Source organism: Parasteatoda tepidariorum, chromosome 10 (genome assembly GCF_043381705.1).
Source record: "Parasteatoda tepidariorum isolate YZ-2023 chromosome 10, CAS_Ptep_4.0, whole genome shotgun sequence".
Classification (NCBI taxonomy): domain Eukaryota; kingdom Metazoa; phylum Arthropoda; class Arachnida; order Araneae; family Theridiidae; genus Parasteatoda; species Parasteatoda tepidariorum.
The window spans coordinates 64,743,537-64,764,384 of record NC_092213.1 but is presented as its reverse complement, the minus strand read 5'-3'; the positions used below and the strand labels follow the sequence as shown (position 1 = coordinate 64,764,384).

At 29.2% G+C, this 20,848-nt stretch overlaps 1 protein-coding gene across 2 annotated transcripts in view; it reads left to right on the top strand.

Annotated features, from left to right (window-relative positions):
* Positions 1 to 20,848, top strand: part of LOC107436508 (potassium voltage-gated channel protein Shal-like) — a 262,174-nt gene that overhangs the window by 200,423 nt on the left and 40,903 nt on the right. For both annotated transcript variants that reach the window (XM_021146537.3, XM_043047653.2), the window contains exon 2: positions 14,430 to 14,592. In XM_021146537.3, the coding sequence (XP_021002196.1) occupies positions 14,430 to 14,592 (163 nt within the window). The remainder of the gene's footprint in view (positions 1 to 14,429; positions 14,593 to 20,848) is intronic.

The window sequence follows — 20,848 nt, the reverse complement described above, 5'->3', positions numbered from 1 at the left end:
TTTAATGTATATATATATATATATATATATATATATATATTGTCATTACAATGATGCTCAAATTTATCATGTTAAATAAATAAAATTTCATGTTGCATGCATCAAATATTATGAATTTGTAAACATTTTTACTTGTTTAATCATAGTATCAAAATTTTAGAGAACATAATGGAAGTTGCTATAGCTCAGTAATCAAAGCATTCGGCTGCCATAATAAAGGTGCTCTAGTCAGTCATTATAAAAAAAATTGTGTGTCCGTGAATTTTCTTATTAATTTCCGCTTGTTAAATCGCACGGACTTAAAATAAGCTATTTTAAAATACATCGCTGAAAAAAAAATTTTAATTCTTATTTCAATTATATTTTTAAAAGGCTTTTTTTTAAAAATAAAATCGTGTTTGACAAGACGCTGAAATTCGAGTAAGTTTTTATAAATAAAACGAGAAGAAAAAGTTTTCCCTATAGTAAAAATTCTAGTTTATTAAATGTGTTAAAATATATAAATCCTTTGACATCGCATTTAAATATCGATGATTGTATTCATATTGCACGCAACCATTTTATTACCAACCCCTTTATCGATAACATAATATAATAATAAAACTTACCCAGGCCTCGACCGTTCTCTTGCCTAAACTATTAGCACCGATTTCTTCAAATTGAGACTGATCTCCGTATTTTTAGAGTCCACGATGTTTTTTTGCAAGATCTAAAATATATTTTCAAATCCGTTAAAATATATTTCAGGGAGAGAAAAAAAACCTGTAAAATTGCCGTATGCTCGCCAAAACCAAAAAATTGCAAAGAGAACAGAAGTCTGGCAAAATTACCGTTCTGTATAATAATATTTCTAGTAAAAAATAATAAATAAAAAAACATAATTCTGACATGTAAACAAAAAAAGAACTGTTTGTAATTTTTTCCGTTCAGATGGCAACAGTTTACCAAAAACTCTGATTTTCAAAATTTTAGCTCTGAATCTTTCTCAGGATCAACAGTTTACCACATTAAAAATACATTGACATGGAAAGATAATAACTTTCATACTTATTTATTTTGAATACTGTGTTTCAGTTTAATTTCTTGAAAGAAAGGAAAAAAAATCAGTACTATTCAATTTAGTTCGAATGCTGTTATTTTTGTAACTCTTCCAAGAGGTGGAACTTAACGACACATTACCACAAATTTAATAATAATTACAAAACTGAAAACTAAATTAACCGAATGAATGGCTTTTATACCATGCTATAAGGTACCATTATAAAATGACCAAATGTTACCTAATTTTACCTCATTTACTACCAAGCATATGCTAAAAAAAAGCATTTATGTTGTAAAAAACAATATTGTATTGTTAATTTTATCAAAAACATTACCAGAACGCTCCAGCAAAAATTATCGAGATTTTTGTGTTCACATAATCTAGAAACACAATAAATTTTAATATATTCTAGTAGCTTTGACTTTTTTTTCTTAGTGTTCAGATAAATCAATCTAAAGGGTAAACTTTAGATTGAGTTCTTGGATGAGAAAATCTTATCATTAGATCAAAAGTTATTAAGGTGTTCCCTTTTTCGTTTTGCGCTTTATTCATTAAATACAATATTTCAAAAATTAACTTTAAGATAAAAATTATTATTTAAAATTACAAAAAAAGTAACTTTAGGCTACAGTGGACTCTCGATAAGTTTCTCTTAAAAAATAAAGTTACATTGCTGTAACTTGCAAGGATTGTTTATATTTAGATAGAAAACATTAAAATGAAAATAATTTTATGCATAATTCATGCCATAACATGAAAGATGTAAATTTTTTCAAAAAAATTGTCGATTTATTTTGAAGTTTAAATAAGTTCCTTGCGCTAATTTTCCTTAAATTCAGAAATTATTTGTTTATTTCAACTCTATTTATATTTCTCTTCAAATTGTAGGGGGGGAAATTACACATTTTTCTGCTAATTTCCATATAGAGTAGAAAAAGCAAGGTTCGGCAAAGAAAAACATGAAAGTTGTCCCCATATGAAAGTTTTGGAACATTGAAAGGACTATAAAATATGTTGTGACACCCTATTTTGAAATTTTTTCTCTACAAGTTTTGTTATTGATATAGAGAATGTGTCAAGAAAGTTTCATGGAATAGTCATCGAAATTACAGTGCATGGAATTTCAATTTTCAGTTGGTTGTAAAATTTTCGTTTTGAGAAACAACACAAAACACTCACAAAATCATGCTTTTGTAATAAAAAAGCAAACTAATACTAATATTGTCTAATGTTTTATAAATTCTTATGATTTTAATAATTAATATGCTTTTTATATCAATTAATTAATATGAAAATGTCAAAATTAGAAAATTGATTTTAATGATTTCCACGATTTCGGGTGTCCACTACAGCCTTAAGATCCTAAATTAGTTTTAAATATCCTTTTTATTACTAGAGAAAAAATAGTTCCACGTCTTATTACTATAATTTAACATTAAACAATTCAGTAATCCCAGCAACTACAATTTTAATTTTTACCTAAAATATTTCCTTCATTTCTTTACGTGGGGTAAAAACATTTTTTCCCTTTAAATAAAGTATAAAAACATTTATTTTACTTTCTCCGGCATAATAACAGATGAAAAATAATTGAAAATTGCTATTTCTCATATATTTTTTCTTCATAACTGTCACAAAACTCAGACATGAGTCTAAAATGATATGAAATCGTTTATCAACTGTCTAAGTTATTACTTCCAACTCATTTATGATTATATGTTTTGCGAAGAAGCTTTTTGAAACCAGATACTTAATAAGAAAATGAAAATTAAATTACAGTAATACTAACGTTCGTTTGACATAATTCAAAGTTAAAAAAAATCTAGAAAAAAAAATTTCGAAGAAAAACTACAATATATTTTATAGTTGTTATAGTAATTAATTCGCTTAAATTCTAGACTTTATTTAACGATATTCTACAATGTTTTGTCTTGTAGCAAAAAGCTCTACTTAAAAAAAAAATTTGTCTGAACACTTCACTATGTCTAATCAAAATGTGGATAACTGCCTATTTAAAATACATTTTATCCCATTTTTGTATCATGAAAACCATTTATTGATTTGTTTCAAATATTTAAAAGTTATAAAGTGCTAAAATATTTCTAAATTCTATAAAGTTGATAAGTTTAAAAAGAACTTACTTTTCTTTTGAGTGATCAAAATGTTTTAGAGTTTCTACTCTTACCAGTTAGCTAGAATATTTGCAATTGGTTTGCAAACAAATAATTTTTTTTAATTAACTGGGAGTATACGCCACTGTTCACTCTGGTCTACACCCACCAGCACGGAGAAAGCAATTTCTTTTTTAATGGCGGGCACTTGGGGGTTGTTCCATTGGCCACAGAAATGCCAGAACTACTACTCTCTTCACGTTACCCAGTGGGCACCTGCGGCGAAGCCACGGCGGTGGAGCAGCGTCGCCCACGTCACACAACCACAAATCCGTTTATAGGGCTTGTCACATTCACACAATCACACACAATGGAGAAAGGACATAGAACACAGAGAGAAAGAAGCATCCATGCCCTGAGCAGGATTCGAACCCGCGACCAGCGGCTCCGCAGTCAGGCATGCTAACTACTCGGCCACAAGGTCGGTGAGAAAGCAATTCGAAATTCTGGTAAAATTACCGAACTCTATAGTAAAGTCATTTCCAGTAAGGAAAAAAAAAGAAGAAAGAAACATTATTTTGATCTATAAAACCATAATATACGGTATTCAAATTTTTCCTCCCATTCTTCTTTTCTTTTCGTTTGGTAACGATTAACCGGAAATTCCGGTTAACAAAATTATTGTTTGTATTACCACACATTAGGTAAGAAAATATGAAACTGATAAGTAAATTCAACGGAATAAATGGTTTCTGATGAAATCTTTCTCTTATACATTTCTCCCATCTCATTATTTCCAAAACCATGCATTTTGTTTAAAAATGGGTGCAATGCTGTTTCAATTTTGAGTACATGAGGTTTTGAAATTCGAATATTATTTGTTTGAGAGCTATTTTCGCACATTTTTGCACAATTTCGAGAGACCTTTTTTGCAATGTGGAATTGTTATTATATATGATAAAAAAATTGTTTACCTGTTTTGTGTTTGTATTATCTCCCTGATACCACCGTTACCAGATTTCAACAAAAGTGCGACAACATGGAGATTTCTTTGTCAAGTCACTTTTGACCTCTGCGACGTCGATGCTTGGGTTTTTGAAGGTTACTATGTCCGCCCACATTTTAACGTCACTCAGACGTCAACACGAGACCTGAATAAGACATATAATTGTCACAGTGACCTCACAGTCTGACAAAGATTTGACATATTTACGTTGCAACTTAGTCACACCGAAATCCTGTTGAGACGTAAATGTCATAACTTTGTCATACTGTGACCCTGTTTAAACATGAATATGTCATATCTTCGTCACTTGGTGACCCAGTTGAGGCGTGAATTGCATAAGTCACATATTCGTCACAGGGTGACCCTGTTAAGACGGAAATACGTCACAGTGTCGTCTCTTCGTGACCCTGTTGAATTGTGAATTTGTCATATTTTCGTCACACGGTAACGAATGTGACAATTAAATACCCCATTATGGTCTCATTCTTACTGACGTCTGGGAGTCGTCAAAATGTGATGTTACCATAGGCGTTCATAGTAACCTTTTTAGACCCACGCATCACGCACCTACGTCACAGAAGTCACATATGGCTTTACAATTGAGTCCCCTTGAATGTTGCATTTTTGTTGCAATGTAGTAACGGTGTTACTGAGGCGGATACTGAATATTCCTTATATAACTAATTTTTAAATTTTATTTTTAAAGCCTTCTGTTTATTTACTTTATTTTTAAAGCATTCCAACTTCAACTCATTTTAAGAATTATTACATAGTTTAAACTCCAGAATTTATTTATTTTTTATGTTCAATTATTTTAATTGTTGCTACACATATTTATTGCTAAAATATACTACGTAGCTTACTAGAGCATTACTAAATTACTGATTTTGAATAAAAATAAAAATTTATTAATAAATTAACAAGAAATCAGTATATATGAAACGCTACCATATTTCACTTTCTAAAAAACGCTTTTAAAGGCATGCAACTTTCTAACAGTTATTTGTTTTTGCATAGATAGATAGGCTTCAATATTTAGAAATTATGTCTATAAGGTATAGATTTCAAATACTACATACCAATGAACCTAGTTAATTTTGAAAAATCAGTAATGATAATGCTAACAATTTATTTATTTATAATAATATTAAATAAACAATTTAGTATAGTGAGAATAGTAAATTGAACCATCCAAATAATTTTGGAAGGACACAGCATACATTTGCCATTTAAAAAACAAGATTTTGAATTAAAATATTTTAATTTATTATTTATATTTCATCTATTTAGTGAAAAAAAATTTAAATATTAAAAAAATCTGCTGAAGAATTAGTTACTTTACAAAATCAATCAATCTATATTGGAAAATAAAAACCATGAAAAATATTGTCAATTGGGGTGCAGAAGAGAAAACTGAAAAATAAAATTCTATCAAAATGAAATAACATTGACTTAGCAAACGAAAACAAACACTAAAAAAATATTCAAAAACGGAAAAACCTTTAAACAAATAAATCAAATGGACTTGGAAAAAAGATCGAAAGTGAATTCAAAACATATCAATTTTCATTAACCATGAATCTTTAAGCACTAACTTATTCTAATTAACCTTAAATCACACATTTCTAATGCATTCTCTAATATAAAAGCTTATATGGAAGAAAGGAAAATAGGTAGTAAGTAGGACCTAACTCCTTTATATGATTTTTCTCTTTTTGTTGCTTGATTGAACAAAACGGAGCATGCAAAGTTGAGAAATCCCTTTCGATTTTTGAAATAACCACTACGAAAGCTCACAACTTCTTAAAATCACAGGCTTGGAATACAATGGTTATTAACAAAACCATAAAAGGATCAAAACTTCTCGACTTCCTTGAATACAACATTCAATAAAAATGATCTCATTTTTGAAATACTAAATTTTTTTGGGGGGACATCATTGTTGCTAAAACTATCATACGAGTTATTCGTTTATATATTCAAACGAACGTCAAGATACCATTTTTAAATATCAGGCATGGAGAATCTGGTTCTTCGTCCTTTTTCACTAAATAATACATTCCAATTAAGAAACAAAACATCTTTTAAGGTCAGTAGCAAACAAATAACATTTAATATTAATACAACAAAGCTTTTATAAAGCAAAAGCACTTATAATGGCTTTGAGCGGATTTAACACAAATCAAGGAATTTTAAACTTGCAGCATATTTTGTATACAGAATCTTGTACAAGTTGCAACAAAGTTGCTCAGAGACTTTGGTCTTATTAAATTATATTTGTGACTACAAAGTGACATAAGTTACAATAAATTGTCATGGTGACTTTCATGAGATATCACAAAACAGAGTAACATTAAAGTCTCATTATGACCTCCTTAGGATAATTCATAACGATCACATCTGTTGAGACCATTGCTTATTTTCTTATGACGTCACTGTGACAATCCGTGCTATATGGGTTATACATAATAGTTTTGGCTGCCATTAAATCTGTCATTTAATGTCAGGTTAGCTGCCGATAAACCATCAATTAAAATTTTGATGTGGAGTGTTGAAAGTAACGAGGAAAAATAAAGCACAAAATTTTCTCATTGTTTACTGCTAGAATTTATACGCTGTTATAATTTTCATTCCAAAATTTCGGTAAAATAAACGTGTTGATGAGAGTATCATATTCTAATAGTCCAGGGTCTCAAATTGGAGAGCGTTGGATATTGGAAACTCTATAGGAGTTTAACGGAATAGTATAAATATTGTAGTGTCAGCGCTGTTACTCGAATCTCTATTCTGTCGGTCCTGTAATTGTAGGAATAGCCCCCTGAGCTATAATATGTACCCAGCTGCAAGACACTAAGTGGTTTTATTATGTGGGCCAAGTTAACACGATGAAATTCTGAATGTTTAACCGTATTAGGTGAAAACAGTTAATAAATGGTTTTTCTCAGCAGTTAATAGAAGCTAATAAACTGTTAAAAGGTTGAATATCATCTTATTTATGGTTATTTGACAGTTTTGTTTGAATATGGTAAAATAACAATTAAATAAATTGTAGTTGAACCATTTTTCCCGAGAAATTTTTGATAGTGTACGATAAAAAGATAGGCAGGCATAAAATATTTGTATTACATAACCACCCTTTTTTATATATTAATAAATGAAATATAACGTTTCATATTAATGTCTTTCTTATGATGAATATAAAAGATAGACAAAAACATTATACTAATCGCACTTCATGCAAAACTGCTTTATTGATAGAAAAAAAATGAAAAAGTTTATTCCGTTGTGCAAATAACAGTTATTATGTCTAAAAATGCTTGAAACCAATTATTAAACTCTTTTATATGCTTAAATTCCTTTTAAATATTTGTCAGAAAAGCTGTTGTAAATAATCAATATTTATGAAAGATTAACGTAACCCAGAAAAATGCTTGGTAAAAAACCGCAAAAACCTGTCTGCAACAACAGTGTGTCAAATGCATTTAAATGTGAATGCGTAATGTATATAACAGCAATAATCTAATGTATGAAGTTCGAGGTCATGAGGTGACTTAGTAATTTAGTTTTCGTCAATATTAAAAATAATTTTTCAAAATGAAATTCATGTAACTTTGAAATCCATTTACTTAATTCAAACGAAAATCAATCTTAAATTATAAAAATCCGCTTACTTATAAAATGAAATAAACATTAGTCACTTCTAATCACGTCCAATATTCATTTTATATATTGGATTTTTGAAAACATAATTTATGAACATAAAGTTTTACTCGTTTCGATTCTTAATGGGAATTTTTCTGCTAATTTGAAATGTAACGTTTACAAAAATAAAAGTGCCTGAATATTAGTAGTAAGTTCCAATCAGCAGCATCAAATTGTTAATTTTTATTTATTTAATGGCACGCAAACATAAATATATTTGTTTAAAATATTGCGTCGAATTTTAATTACTAATATATACAATCTGCTGCTTTTAAGTAACGCATATCAGCGTATTATTTTTTATTGAGATAAAATTTCTTGATTAAAATTTATTTAATTTTTAAAGAAAACTAGTAGGTTATGCTTTAATTCATAAGTTTTGTATATTTTTAAATAAAAGATAAATATAGCTATTTATTTTAATATTATTAATATATACTATATATCTACCATCTATCTATAAGATTTCTATTAACTTATCTGGAAAAACAATTCCAGCAAAAGAACTGTATTTGCCTGGTAATGAATAAAAAAGGAGAATTCTGGTAATTAACACCAAAATTTATGGTATTCTGAAAATTTATATGGTAATATCAAACAGGGAACATTTTTTGTGCTATCCTAGAGTATATTAGAACCGTTAAAATTAATGAATCTTTTATTACACAAATTAATACAAATTGACTACCAAACTGCATGATAATAAAGCCATCTATTATTTGTAAATTTTACCAAAAGACAAGTTTTTTGGCTTCATTCCGTGAAAATGCCTGTCAGTCTTGATCTATGCACGGAAATATTTCTTAAAATACCATGCTGCAAACTTTTAAACGATCAAAGATTTCATTAACTTAAAAAAATTGAATTTTGAATTTTTTAATGTTCTTCAATAAATTAAAAATGAGGGTTACCATCACATTTTCGAAGCATTTTTCTCTAAGAAACGTTCTATAAATTTGATTACCTTTTATAATACTTTTCCATTATTTGTAGCAATCAATTGGAAAGCTATAACCTAGTACTAAGTGTCAATATCTGAATATGTTCAAACATATGTTTGTATTCATTTAAAATATTGTGACTATCAGCTGAAGTAGTTATTAAAACAATCTACAAGCATTTAAACGAAAGTATTTACATTAAATTTCTTGCTGCTATTTTTAACAAGAAATTAAAGGGTAAATAATTGGTAATTACTGCCTTCCACATTATTTATAATAAAAAAATTGGTTTGAAATGTATTTTTACTTCTATTTTATTATTTGTTTACAATTCTACGTATTGTCAAAAGGCGACAAAGAGCTACATCCCCTATTTCCGTCACTTCCCAAAACCCAAAACTGCAAAAAGTACAGAAATTCTGGTAAAATTACCGCACTGTATGGTAATGATATTTCTGATGAAAAAAACATAATCCCGATTAGTCGAACAAAAATATCATATACGGTGTGGCGTAACTACCACTACGAATATTAAACATCAATTCACTGGTATATAAGACATGATAACTTGATTCAATAAAGAGGTACCTTTAGATAGATGAAGGTTGGCATGATCAATAACTCCGCCCCCACCATACGGTATTCAAACCATTCATTTAGTAATTCATTGGTAACGGTTTATAAGAAATTTTTGTTTTCAAAATTATAGTTCTTATTACCTCCTATTTCGTAAAAAATACAAATTTTGTTTTCAAAATTATAGTTCTTATTACCTCTGTCGGAGCTAATAGAGTCAAATGGACTGTAACGTTTGGTAATTTTTTATTGAATGAAAAAAGAACGCTAGAAAGCTACGCTTGGCGCATTACAATTTCGCCAATGAGGGCGTGGACAACCTCCTATTTCGTAAAATATACAAATTTTGTTTTCATAATTATAGTTCTTATAACCTCCCATTTCGTAAAAAATACAAATTTTGTTTTCACAATTATAGTTCTTATTACCTCCTATTTAGTAAAAAATACAAAATTGAGAAGTAAATTCATCAAGTAAATGTTTTCATACTTTACTCTAAGCTATCACGATGAAATTACCAAATTTACCGCATTTCAAAAATTTATCACGTATTATAACACAATATTTTATTGTTAGTTTTTCCAAAATTATTAACAAAAGCACTTCGTCAAAAATTATCAGTATTTTTGATGATCCCATAGAGTTTGAAACGCGGTAATTTTTACCATATTCTTGTAGTTTTTTCCATACTTTTATTCTTAATGAGCTTTCGCAGTTTTTTTTTTTCAGATGCATTTAATTTCGATCACGCTTTACACGCTATTCGATTACTTTCCCATTTTAATCTAGATTGTGTGAATACGGAAATCTTTTTAAATTAAGTTCTGAAAATATGCATATGTTACCGTTAAAAATTAGATATCATTTATTCAACAGATTATCTGGCAAGTTTCCAGGTTAACTAGGGTGATCTATTAAATTACCAAAAAAATATTTTATTTCTTAAATTCAATCTGCAAACTACCTGCAATGTAAAAATTGTGGCGTAATATGATGATCCAAAAAATTGCGTAAAGGAATCTTTTTTTCGGTTTAACACTAAATAGAACCTTCATACACGATTTAAAGGGTGTAATTTAATTCCTGAATAATCTTAGACCAAACTCTCGCGCTTTTACACCACACTAGAATTATTTTCACTTCCAAAAACACCTATGTTGGCGATATGAAAAACTCAAAAAACGCCAAGTACAATATTGGCAGCAGTTTGTTTTCAATCTGGAATGAGCAGGTGAGAGTTTGTTTTTGCGTTCAACGCTGATATTCATCAATAAAGAAAAAAGTCTACAGTTAAATATGTTCTTAGTTGAATAATAAGGAAAATTATATTTAATTCTTTGAAATCTCTGAGAACCATACTAAATGATAATTGTATAATTTCTGTCCGTTTCCGTCCTGTTAAGCCTAGATCAAATTCGTCTTAATAAATTCTCCGTGCTACGTGTATGTTAGATTTGCAAACTAATTTTATTTTTAAAATTAGTGTAAATATGCATTCTCAATTAATATTTACTGACTACTATGTGGTTTTATCTTGCTGTAATTATAAAGTTTAATACTACTGAATACATAAAAAATGGCGGCTGTTGCTTTAGACCGAGTAGTGTAAAAGAACATTATTGGTGTTTTGGAACATTTGTGGCGCTAAGGCAAAATTTTTTACAGTATAGATAATCTGCATTTCACTTAAAAGCACTCGAGAAAGTGAAAATAAATTCTTTCCCCCAAAGAAAACAACGTTTCTGTACTCTTAAATTAACAAAATGATTTTTATTTATTTTCCGCTTTCAAAACATTCAAAAAACTTCAGTCAAAAAGTCAACACATAAGTTACTAAAATGAAGCAGTAATCGCTTTAAAAATGTTATATGAGGAATTAAAATATTTAAACTATTAAAACTTAATAAATTTATTCAAATAAAAAAAATGACATTTATTTTAAGTCAATAAATACTATCTAACAATCAACAAACTAGTTAATGGAATGAGAAAAACAAACTTTTAAACTTTAACAATACTGAAATTGTTTATACACACACAACTTTGGTAAAACTCTTGAACCGCCCTTTCACGCTTTACCCTAATTAATCTGCAGATCAGCTGGGTAATGTGCATATTAACTGTTTTCGAGCTTCAGCGTTAACATTTGCATACGCATTAGTAAGGCAAAAGTAGTATTATGGTGCATTAGTACACGCATTATCATACGCAAAAATAAGTCATAGTCTTAAACATCTGCTACAAATATCATATTAAGAGTAATTTTTTAAAACAAATTGTTTTTGAAAACGAGTTTCATTTCAAGAAATCCTCTTTTGTAAAAATAAAAATAAGATCCGAATTTCAATTACCTTAATAACCTGGAATTCGCCCAGCTCAACAATTGTAGTTAACGCTCATAAAATGATTTGCAAGATTAAAATTATGATTTTGTTTTCTTTGAAGAAAAGATGAATCTAAGAAATTTCTTAATCTTTTGATTAAATTTCCATTTCCGATTTAATTACTTTAAATGAAAAAATGTATTATACAATTTATTTATTTTTTTATTTACTCTATTTGCCAACATATTCTTGCGTCAAGAAATGAGAATTATGGTAATTAGAATTTTTGCCATAATACTTGCATAAAAGAAAAAATTCCATAATTCTAAGAAATGTGTAAAGTTGGTATTTTCTATAATTATAATTTTTAAGTTTAATTCAATTTTTTTAATAAATATAACTTTAATGATATATCTTATAATTTTTATCAACAAAAAAGAGCTGAAAGTTTCTCATTAATATAAACTGAATTTAAACGTAATTCTAGTTGATATAATACGTATGTATATATTCATTCTCGGCTTTACATTTCATAGTTTATTGTATTACTTGTAGATAAAAAGTAAGCATAATTAAGTTTTTATTATTTTACACTTAAAGTCATTTGAAAGTTGATGTTTTATTATTCTTAATTTTCAATTAATTTACAAGTCTCAAATGAAGCATGCCATAATATAAAAAACTTAATTTGTCCTAATCTTTGTTGTGAAACTTTTATTTATTTTATTTTATCAATGTGGTTCAACTGGTGATTTATGTCGGATTTGCGACTGCCAGCGTTAAACCTTATAATTTTGAAACCAACCCGGAAGGCAAAGGAACTTCGGAATCAAGTATTACGACAAAATCGTCCTCTTATAAGCCTTTTTTTAAATTCAAAACTACCAGAATTTGGTAGAAATTACCATGTTTTGGGCACTATGGGGACACCAAAAAGCTCGGTAAATTTTACCAAAGAGCTTTGGAAATTATTTTGGTAATATTAACATGAAAATAAGGTTTTATAATATGTGACAAAATGCGGTAAATGTGGTAAAATTTGGTAAATTTTTTCATGATACCTTAGAGCATATCATAAAAATCATTTTTTCATTAAATTTACTTTTCAGTTTTACATTTTTTGCTAAATCTGTGGTATTAAGAACAATAATTTTGAACACCAGAATTCCCGGTTATCGTAACGAACGGAAAAAGTTAACGAATAAATGATTTAAATACTGTATTTTTTAGTTTTTAATACCGGAATTACAGTTTTTGATTTTACCAGAAATGTCATTACCATACTGTACTGCAGTTTTACTGGAATTTTTCTTACGGTATATGAAAAATATGTTTCAGAAATTTATTTTGTTACAATAGTTGCTGAATAAAGCTTTTTGTCAAAATTAAAACTGTTCTTAAATCTTCATTAAAATATTCTACGCTTATAAGCTAATTAATTATTTATTTATTATGAACTGTAAGGAACATTTATTTACAATGTGGCAAACCAAAGCTTGCCTTAGATTAATTACTGGACATGACTACTACTTACAGGCCCATTTATTTAAAATTAACTTGGTCAATTCACCTCTTTGTGTGCTCTGTAACACTTCGCCTGTGACTGGGGAGCATTTATTTGATTGCCCCTCTCTTCTTGACATTCGTTCCTCTGATGACTTTTGTGCCCTCTCACCTTCTGGAGCTACTTCAGTATTGTATTGGACTGCAAGACGCCTTATGTCTGAGAAGACGATGGCGGGCGTAATTTAAAAAAAAAANATTAATATATATATATATATATATATTGTATTTAGAAATGCTTTATTAACTTAAATTTCTTAGTATTTAGCATTATTTTTCAATCTCATTGTATTTGCCAAGCTTTAAATTACATATTTTCTTTTAAAAGTGTGATTAATTTGATTTCATTAGGTATGTTTCTGTAAAATTTTTGGATTAAAAAAATAAATCAAAAACAATATTGAAATTAAAAAGTTAGCCCTTAAAAATAAATAGATCCTATACAAAGAAAAAAAAATTTTGGTATAAATAACGTATTGTATGTTAATGACATTTCTGATATAAAAATAAAAACATTTTTTTTGGTAACAAAAATCTAAACGTATGGTTTTTAAATCATTCAATTGCTAATTTTCACATGGTAGCTGTGTATACCGAAAAATTCAGGTTTTCAAAATCATATTTTTTATTACCACACATTCAGTAAAAAATATCAAACTAAAAAGTAAATTTAATTGAAAAAAAAACGGATTTTATGCCATGCGCTAAAGTACCATGATAAAATCATGATATTGATGATATCATAATCCTCATTTACTAAATTTTTTCGCACATTTTAAAACCAAATTTTATTTTTTATTTTGCTAAAATCATTACCAAAGTGCTTTGGTTAAAATTACCTAAAATTTCGGTGTTTTCATAGAGCCAGAAACACGAATTCTTTTTCCTTATTTTGATATTTTTGACCATGCTTTTTTTTCTCAGTGAATAGAAAAAAAAATGTTTTGTATTAAAAAAAATAAAGTTTTCCAAGTTCCAAAGATAAAATTGTTTAGTTTTAGAAACTTAGTTTTGATTTTTATTTATTGAAATTTTGTAATAAATACTGAATTAACTTTGAAAGTCATTAATAGCTCCCAGGCATGTGCCTTTAATGGCAACTTGTAAACTATTAAGACTTGCATTATTTATATTTTTATTAATTTTTTTTATTCTTCATTACAGGTACGGAGACATGGTACCAGACACCCCTACGGGTAAAATCGTGGGAGGTATCTGTTCCCTGAGCGGCGTACTGGTGATTGCCCTACCAGTACCCGTTATTGTCTCCAATTTTTCCCGAATTTACCACCAGAGCCAGAGGGCTGATAAGAGAAAAGCACAAAAGGTAAAAGAGTTTTTTTCTTCTCATAAATAGAAATTGAATTTCAAATGTAGATGGTATTTTTGATGTAGAAGTTTTATTGAAGTTGAGAGAGAAATTTTATAGAAATTACTATTACTGGCTTTTTTTTTTTAATGTAATGTATTTCAAAAAAATTGTTTATCTTATGAACGCAAAAATAGTAACCTACTTTTAAATAAATGCGCCCATTTTTTTCAAAACCAAATTATTTCAAAATATATTTCATATGTATATATATTTACCTTCATATATTATTTTACATATTTATTTTCATTAGATTTTTTTTAAACTTCTATACTTCCTTCTAAGATTTTTTAAACAATTACAGTTCTTTCTACTTTCTTTTTAACTTTTTACCAAAATCAGATTTTCTCTCTTTTTTAATCTTAATTCAATATTTATAAAGAACGGGGGTTCGATCCCCATTGACGGCACATAGCCCACTCAACTTCAGATCGACTACCAGCTTGTCTGAGAAGTAAACGCGGCCAGTGCGCAGTGCTGACTACATTGCCACAGCTATGTTGTTGGTCACGAAAGTGTTTAGTGTTAACCTCCATGAACACCCTGGACCATAGTGGGCTGTTGCGGGAACTCTTAATATTAAATAATATATCTATATAACATTAAATAATGTAAATATTAATAAAAAGTCGAATTTTTGGAAGTTTTCCTTTTTTTTTTAAATTTCAAAAAACGTTTAATTGTTATTTAACCTAATTAAAGTTAACAACTAATAATTGTGAACAAAAAAGGGCCAATCATTCTTATAATTGCTGATAAAATATTTCTAATAAAAGTTATCAATGAATTTCTAAATAATTTTTACGATAAAATTTATTACAAAAAACTCTTAATATTCTGGCAGCTGCAGTAGTTAATTTCCAATAACTGTGAACAATTAATTTCTAATAACTATTAACAATCAGATTCCAATAATTGTTAACAATAAATTTCTGGTTTTGAAATCACTATAATAAATAATTATTCAAAAATAAATCTCATTCAGCAAAATTAATATGTCTAATAAATATGTTGCTTTCCAAATATGCAAATAGCCCCATAAAGTGTGGATTTAAACAATATTTACGTTAATGTAGGTTTTAAACATTTGTGATATATTTCAACAAGGGATAAGATCTGAATTTTCTAGATGAACCTTTTCGTTTAGACTTCATAGATGATCCAAAATTATTATTTCTTAGATTTATATTTTGGCACTTTAAATTAAGCAATATACACTCTATAACAAAAAAATCGACGCACCAAGAAGCAATCACCCGATTGCTTTGAAATTTCGTATGCCTGAATGTTTTGAACAGATATGACTGGAATGATGCCGACTGGGGACGTATAGCTTTTAGCGACGAATCCCGCTTCCAACTGTGTCCTGACGATCATCGAAGACGTGTTTGGAGACGCACAGGGCAGAGGGGGGATCCTGTCTTCACTGTTGCACTCCACACCGGCCCTCAACAAGGCATTATGGTCTGGGGTGCCATTTCCTTTGACAGGCGGACCCCTTTGGTCGTCATAAGAGGTACACTTACTGCCCAGCGGTACGTCGACGACATCCTAAGACCTGTTTTGCTACTGTTCCTTTTGCAGCGCCCTGGGCTGGTTTTTCAGCAGGACAATGCCAGACCACATACGGCACGTGTTGCTATGAACTGTCTGCAAGCTTGTCAATCTCTTTCTTGACCTGCCAGATCACCAGATCTCTCTCCCATCGAGCATGACTGCGATTTCATTTGGCACGGAATGTTAATGACCTCGTTCGACAATTGGATCGAATTTGGCAGGAAATACCGCAATAGACCATCCGGGAGCTTTATCGGTCTATGCCACGCCGTGTGGCAGCTTGTGTCCAGGCTAGAGGCGGGTCAACACCTTATTGAACTTGTTACTGTAACTCTGCAATAAATTATTCAATTGTTCTGAAATTAATTTTAATCATTTACAAATCTATACATTGTCTTCCTATCCACCAATTTTCGTTTCAATCGGACAACTCCTTCTTGGTGCGTCGATTTTATTGTTATAGAGTGTACTATTTAGTAATATACAATTAGTAATATACAATTAGTAATATACAATTAGTAATATACAAATAGTTTTACCTAAATCCTTCTGTAAAATTAATACTTTGTGTTGTCATAATGTAAAAAATTCCGAATCAAATTACGGTATAAAGTACCGGCATTTTAGGTGCATCAACTGTAAAACCAGTTTTACCGTAAAATATTATACCGTAATTTTTTTACAGTATTTTTTTTAATTAGAATGATTTAGTGATTTTATGTGATTATCACTATTAAAATTACGGTATGTCAGATTCTTTTGTTCCGTAACATTTTACGGTAAAAATGGATTTTACAATAAAAAGCACTGGCAACCACAGTGACAATACTTCTTAACAGTAAGTTTTCACAGCGTGTTGATTTTCTCTTTTAACTCATTTAATTTAATATTTTTTAAATTTATTTTTAAAGTGTTTAGACTGGTCAAATCTATTGATCGCATGAAATGTAAAAAGGAATAAAGAAATATGTGACAGACCATTTATTCCGTTGTATGCAATCGATTTGTTTGTCTACGGATAATCAGGAAACACAGAAAATCCCGGTTAAAAGGCTTTGTACATAAATCCCCATATTTAAGCCCAAGTCTCAACACAGGGGAGTGGAATATAATATATTTTTTTTTGCTACCCATGCCAGCGATAGTGTTGATATCCTAAACGAAATATTTGTAGAAGATCACGCGAGGAGACCATTAAATGTAGCTGTTTGAACAAGGCTTGTACAGTACTTGTTCGTGTTGGTGGATAACGGCTGTTAAGGTTTTCTGACCTAGATGGTAAAAGCAATAAGGAATTTCACTGCAATATATAGCTATTCTGGTGAAAAGGTACTTTCGAATAATGAGTAGGAGGTAGTTGGATCGAGTCGTTAAGGCATACTGAATTAAAACTCTCTCTCTTTCAAAAATTAATGACGCACGGGTGAAATTAGTACGGAGAACGAAATGAGTTATGCATTAGTTTCCCATTTATATTTACACTTTTTATTTGGAATAATGAAACGACATCTAGTGGTACAAAACTGTAAATAGTTGATGAATAGTTCAATTTCATAATTGTAACCGTAAATGAAATTTAGACCAACTAAAAAGAAAATATTGGTGATAGGTTCTTCAGATAATTATTTGTCAAAAATGTAAATTTTTAATAAATGATATTATATTTATTTTAAATTTCAATGCCCATCAAAAAACAAAAGCATTTTAAGATGCTCTTCTTATAGCTGGGATACTTACAAAGAGGTGATTTTATAAAACCTGGGATGCCTATAGGGAGGTGATTTCTTAAAAGCAGGAATCCCCATAAGGAATGCCTACGGGGAGGGGATTTATTGAAAGTAGAGAAGAGATGCCTATAGAGAGGTGATTTTTTGAGAGCAGGGATGCCGCCGGGGAAGTGACTTTTTAAAAGTATAGATGGCTATTTCGATTTTATAAAATCAGGTATGCCTACATTGAAGGTGATATTCTAAGAACAGGGATGCCTACGGGGAGGGGACTTTTCGAAAGTAGGTATGCTTATAGGGAGGTGATTTTTTAAGAGCAGGGATGCCTACGGGGAGGTGATTTTTTGAAAGTAAAAATGGCTACAGGGAAGGTGATTTTCTATAAGCAGGGATGCCTACGGGGAGAGATTTTTTGAAAGCAGATATGCCTATAGGGAGGTGATTTTTTAAGAACAGGGATGCCTACGGGGAGGTGACTTTTTAAAAGTATAGATGCCTATACGGATTCGATTTCATAAAATTAGGTGTGCCTACAGGGATGGTGATTTTCTAAGAGCAGGGATGCCTACGGGGAGGGGATTTTTTGAAAGTAGATATGCCTATATGGAGGTGATTTTCTAAGAGCAGGGATGCCGACGGGGAGGGGATTTTTTGAAAGTAGAGATGCCTATAGGGAAGTGATTTCTTAAGAGCAGGGGTGCCTACGAAGAGGTGATCGAATCGAAGGGTAATTTATCTAATATTCTAAATACTTTATTTTCGTAGTAGTAGTTATAGTAGTGGTATTATGGCTGGAAATAGATTAGGGGTATATTTTATTATATTTTAGAGGTTGTGCTTTAAAAATTTATTTTGCTGGACGATACATATCCAATCGAATTAATTATTTCTGAAATTTTCAATTTCCTAATTTTTAAACGATAAATAAAAAATAACATATCAAAGACAATTGATTTCGTTAAAGAGGGACTGATCTCTTTTTGATTTTATTTTTGGGGTGTATATATTTTCAACCTTGATTTGTATAGAAATAAGTATTTTTCTGGCATCTTTATTCTATTTTCAATAAATACGAATTCTCAAGTTCTAGTTCAGAAGAAAAAAAATATTATGGTATTTATAACCAGTGATTTAGTTTGACTGTAACAAAGTTTCTAAATCACTATGTGAGATCCATTAAATATTTTTCGAATTTGTAACTCCGCTTCTAATAAAATTAATTAACGATTACTCATGCTTCTACTTTCCAAAAAAGTATACTGTTAATAATTGGTTTGGCATAACGTTAATATTGTTTTCTGAAAATAGTGCTTTACGAACTAGCAATGAGACAATCTGGAGCAGTGGTTCCTAAATTGCGTTCCCGGAACTCTAGGGTTCCGGGAATTATGACTTTTATTTAAATCACATGATTTTTTAAACCTGCAATCGGTTTGTATCCACCAATAATTCATTATATAATTAATACTGAAGTTATTTTCATGAAGTTATGAAAAATTACAATAAAAGAGAAATAGAAAATTTTTTTAAAAAATTGAAGAAAATATATTGAAGAAATTGCTAAAAGAATATGCATTTAAAAATGTTTGCATCAGTATTTCTCATTAAACTTTGAAATTGAAAATAAAATTTCCAAATTCAAAAATAAAGAATTATTTTTCTCTGATAACCGTTCACACCTTTTATTCAAACACTTTTTTCCAGGACATCTAAATGTTACATTTCTTATACATTTTTTATTGTTACTTTACATTCTTGACAAACCTTTTTTTCATCTGAAAAGTTAATATCTATGCCTTAAAAAAATTTAAAACTTGCTATAAAAAAAATAAATTTTTCTTTAAGCATATTCTAAAAGACTAATTTTTAATTTCTAATTTTAATTAATTTCTAATTTTTTATTTTCTAATTTTTTATTTTCTAATTTTTTATTCTCTAATCTTTTATTTTCTAATTTTTTTTCTAATTTTTCATTGGTCAACATGTTACCTTAATCATTTTTTTATCTATAGTAAATTTTGAATTTTTAAATTCTGAAGAATAAGTTTTCGTGATAGACTCTAATATACAACCGTCACTATGGAGCTAAACATAAGTATCATTGCCCATTTAAATATGTATTAGTATTAATATGAATTAATATTGATATGCATTAATATTAATATGCATTAGTGTTATTAAGTAAAATATTATTATTAATGTTTATATAACATAAAGAAATTTTTCTACTGTACTTATAGTTCAAGATACACAATGTGTATCGTAAGGACGTAGGACATATATTAAATTTAAACTTTCCCTTGCCTATAGTTTTCTTGCAGTCAAACAAATATCCAATATTTATATTGCATCAACTCGTTACCCTATAAATTTTATCTATCATGGCGAAATATCTGTATCATGGAATTGGGGAAACTGTTTCGAGAATGAGTATAGAGAATAATTGCGTCTGACTATTATAATTCAATGTAATAGGAATTTGTATTACATTATCCATTGGTCTAGACTAGATATCTGTAGTAAAATTAATTTTAATCTCAATCATTTGAGCTTACATGAAAGACACTATTTTAATACATAAATACATACTTTCTTGAATAGAATAATAATTTGTATAAGAAGTTTTGTCTATTTCAGCCTTGTTATGAAATTATATGTTTCCAAAATAGAGATTTTGAGAACATTACTTTTGGTACATCTTTGGTACAATTGTTTCCAACTCAGAGATAAACTAGTTTATTGCAATCAAATTTTGTCAGAGTAACCTGTGTCTTGAAACATTGGTCAAAATTAACTGTCACCTCCGCTGAAAAATGGCCATTTAAAAGTTGTCTGCCATGTACCACTCGAACACTGCTTTTTTGTCAAATATGCTCCCCATATCCATATAATTAGTTTTTCATTAATATGTACTTAAGCCGTTGTGGCTC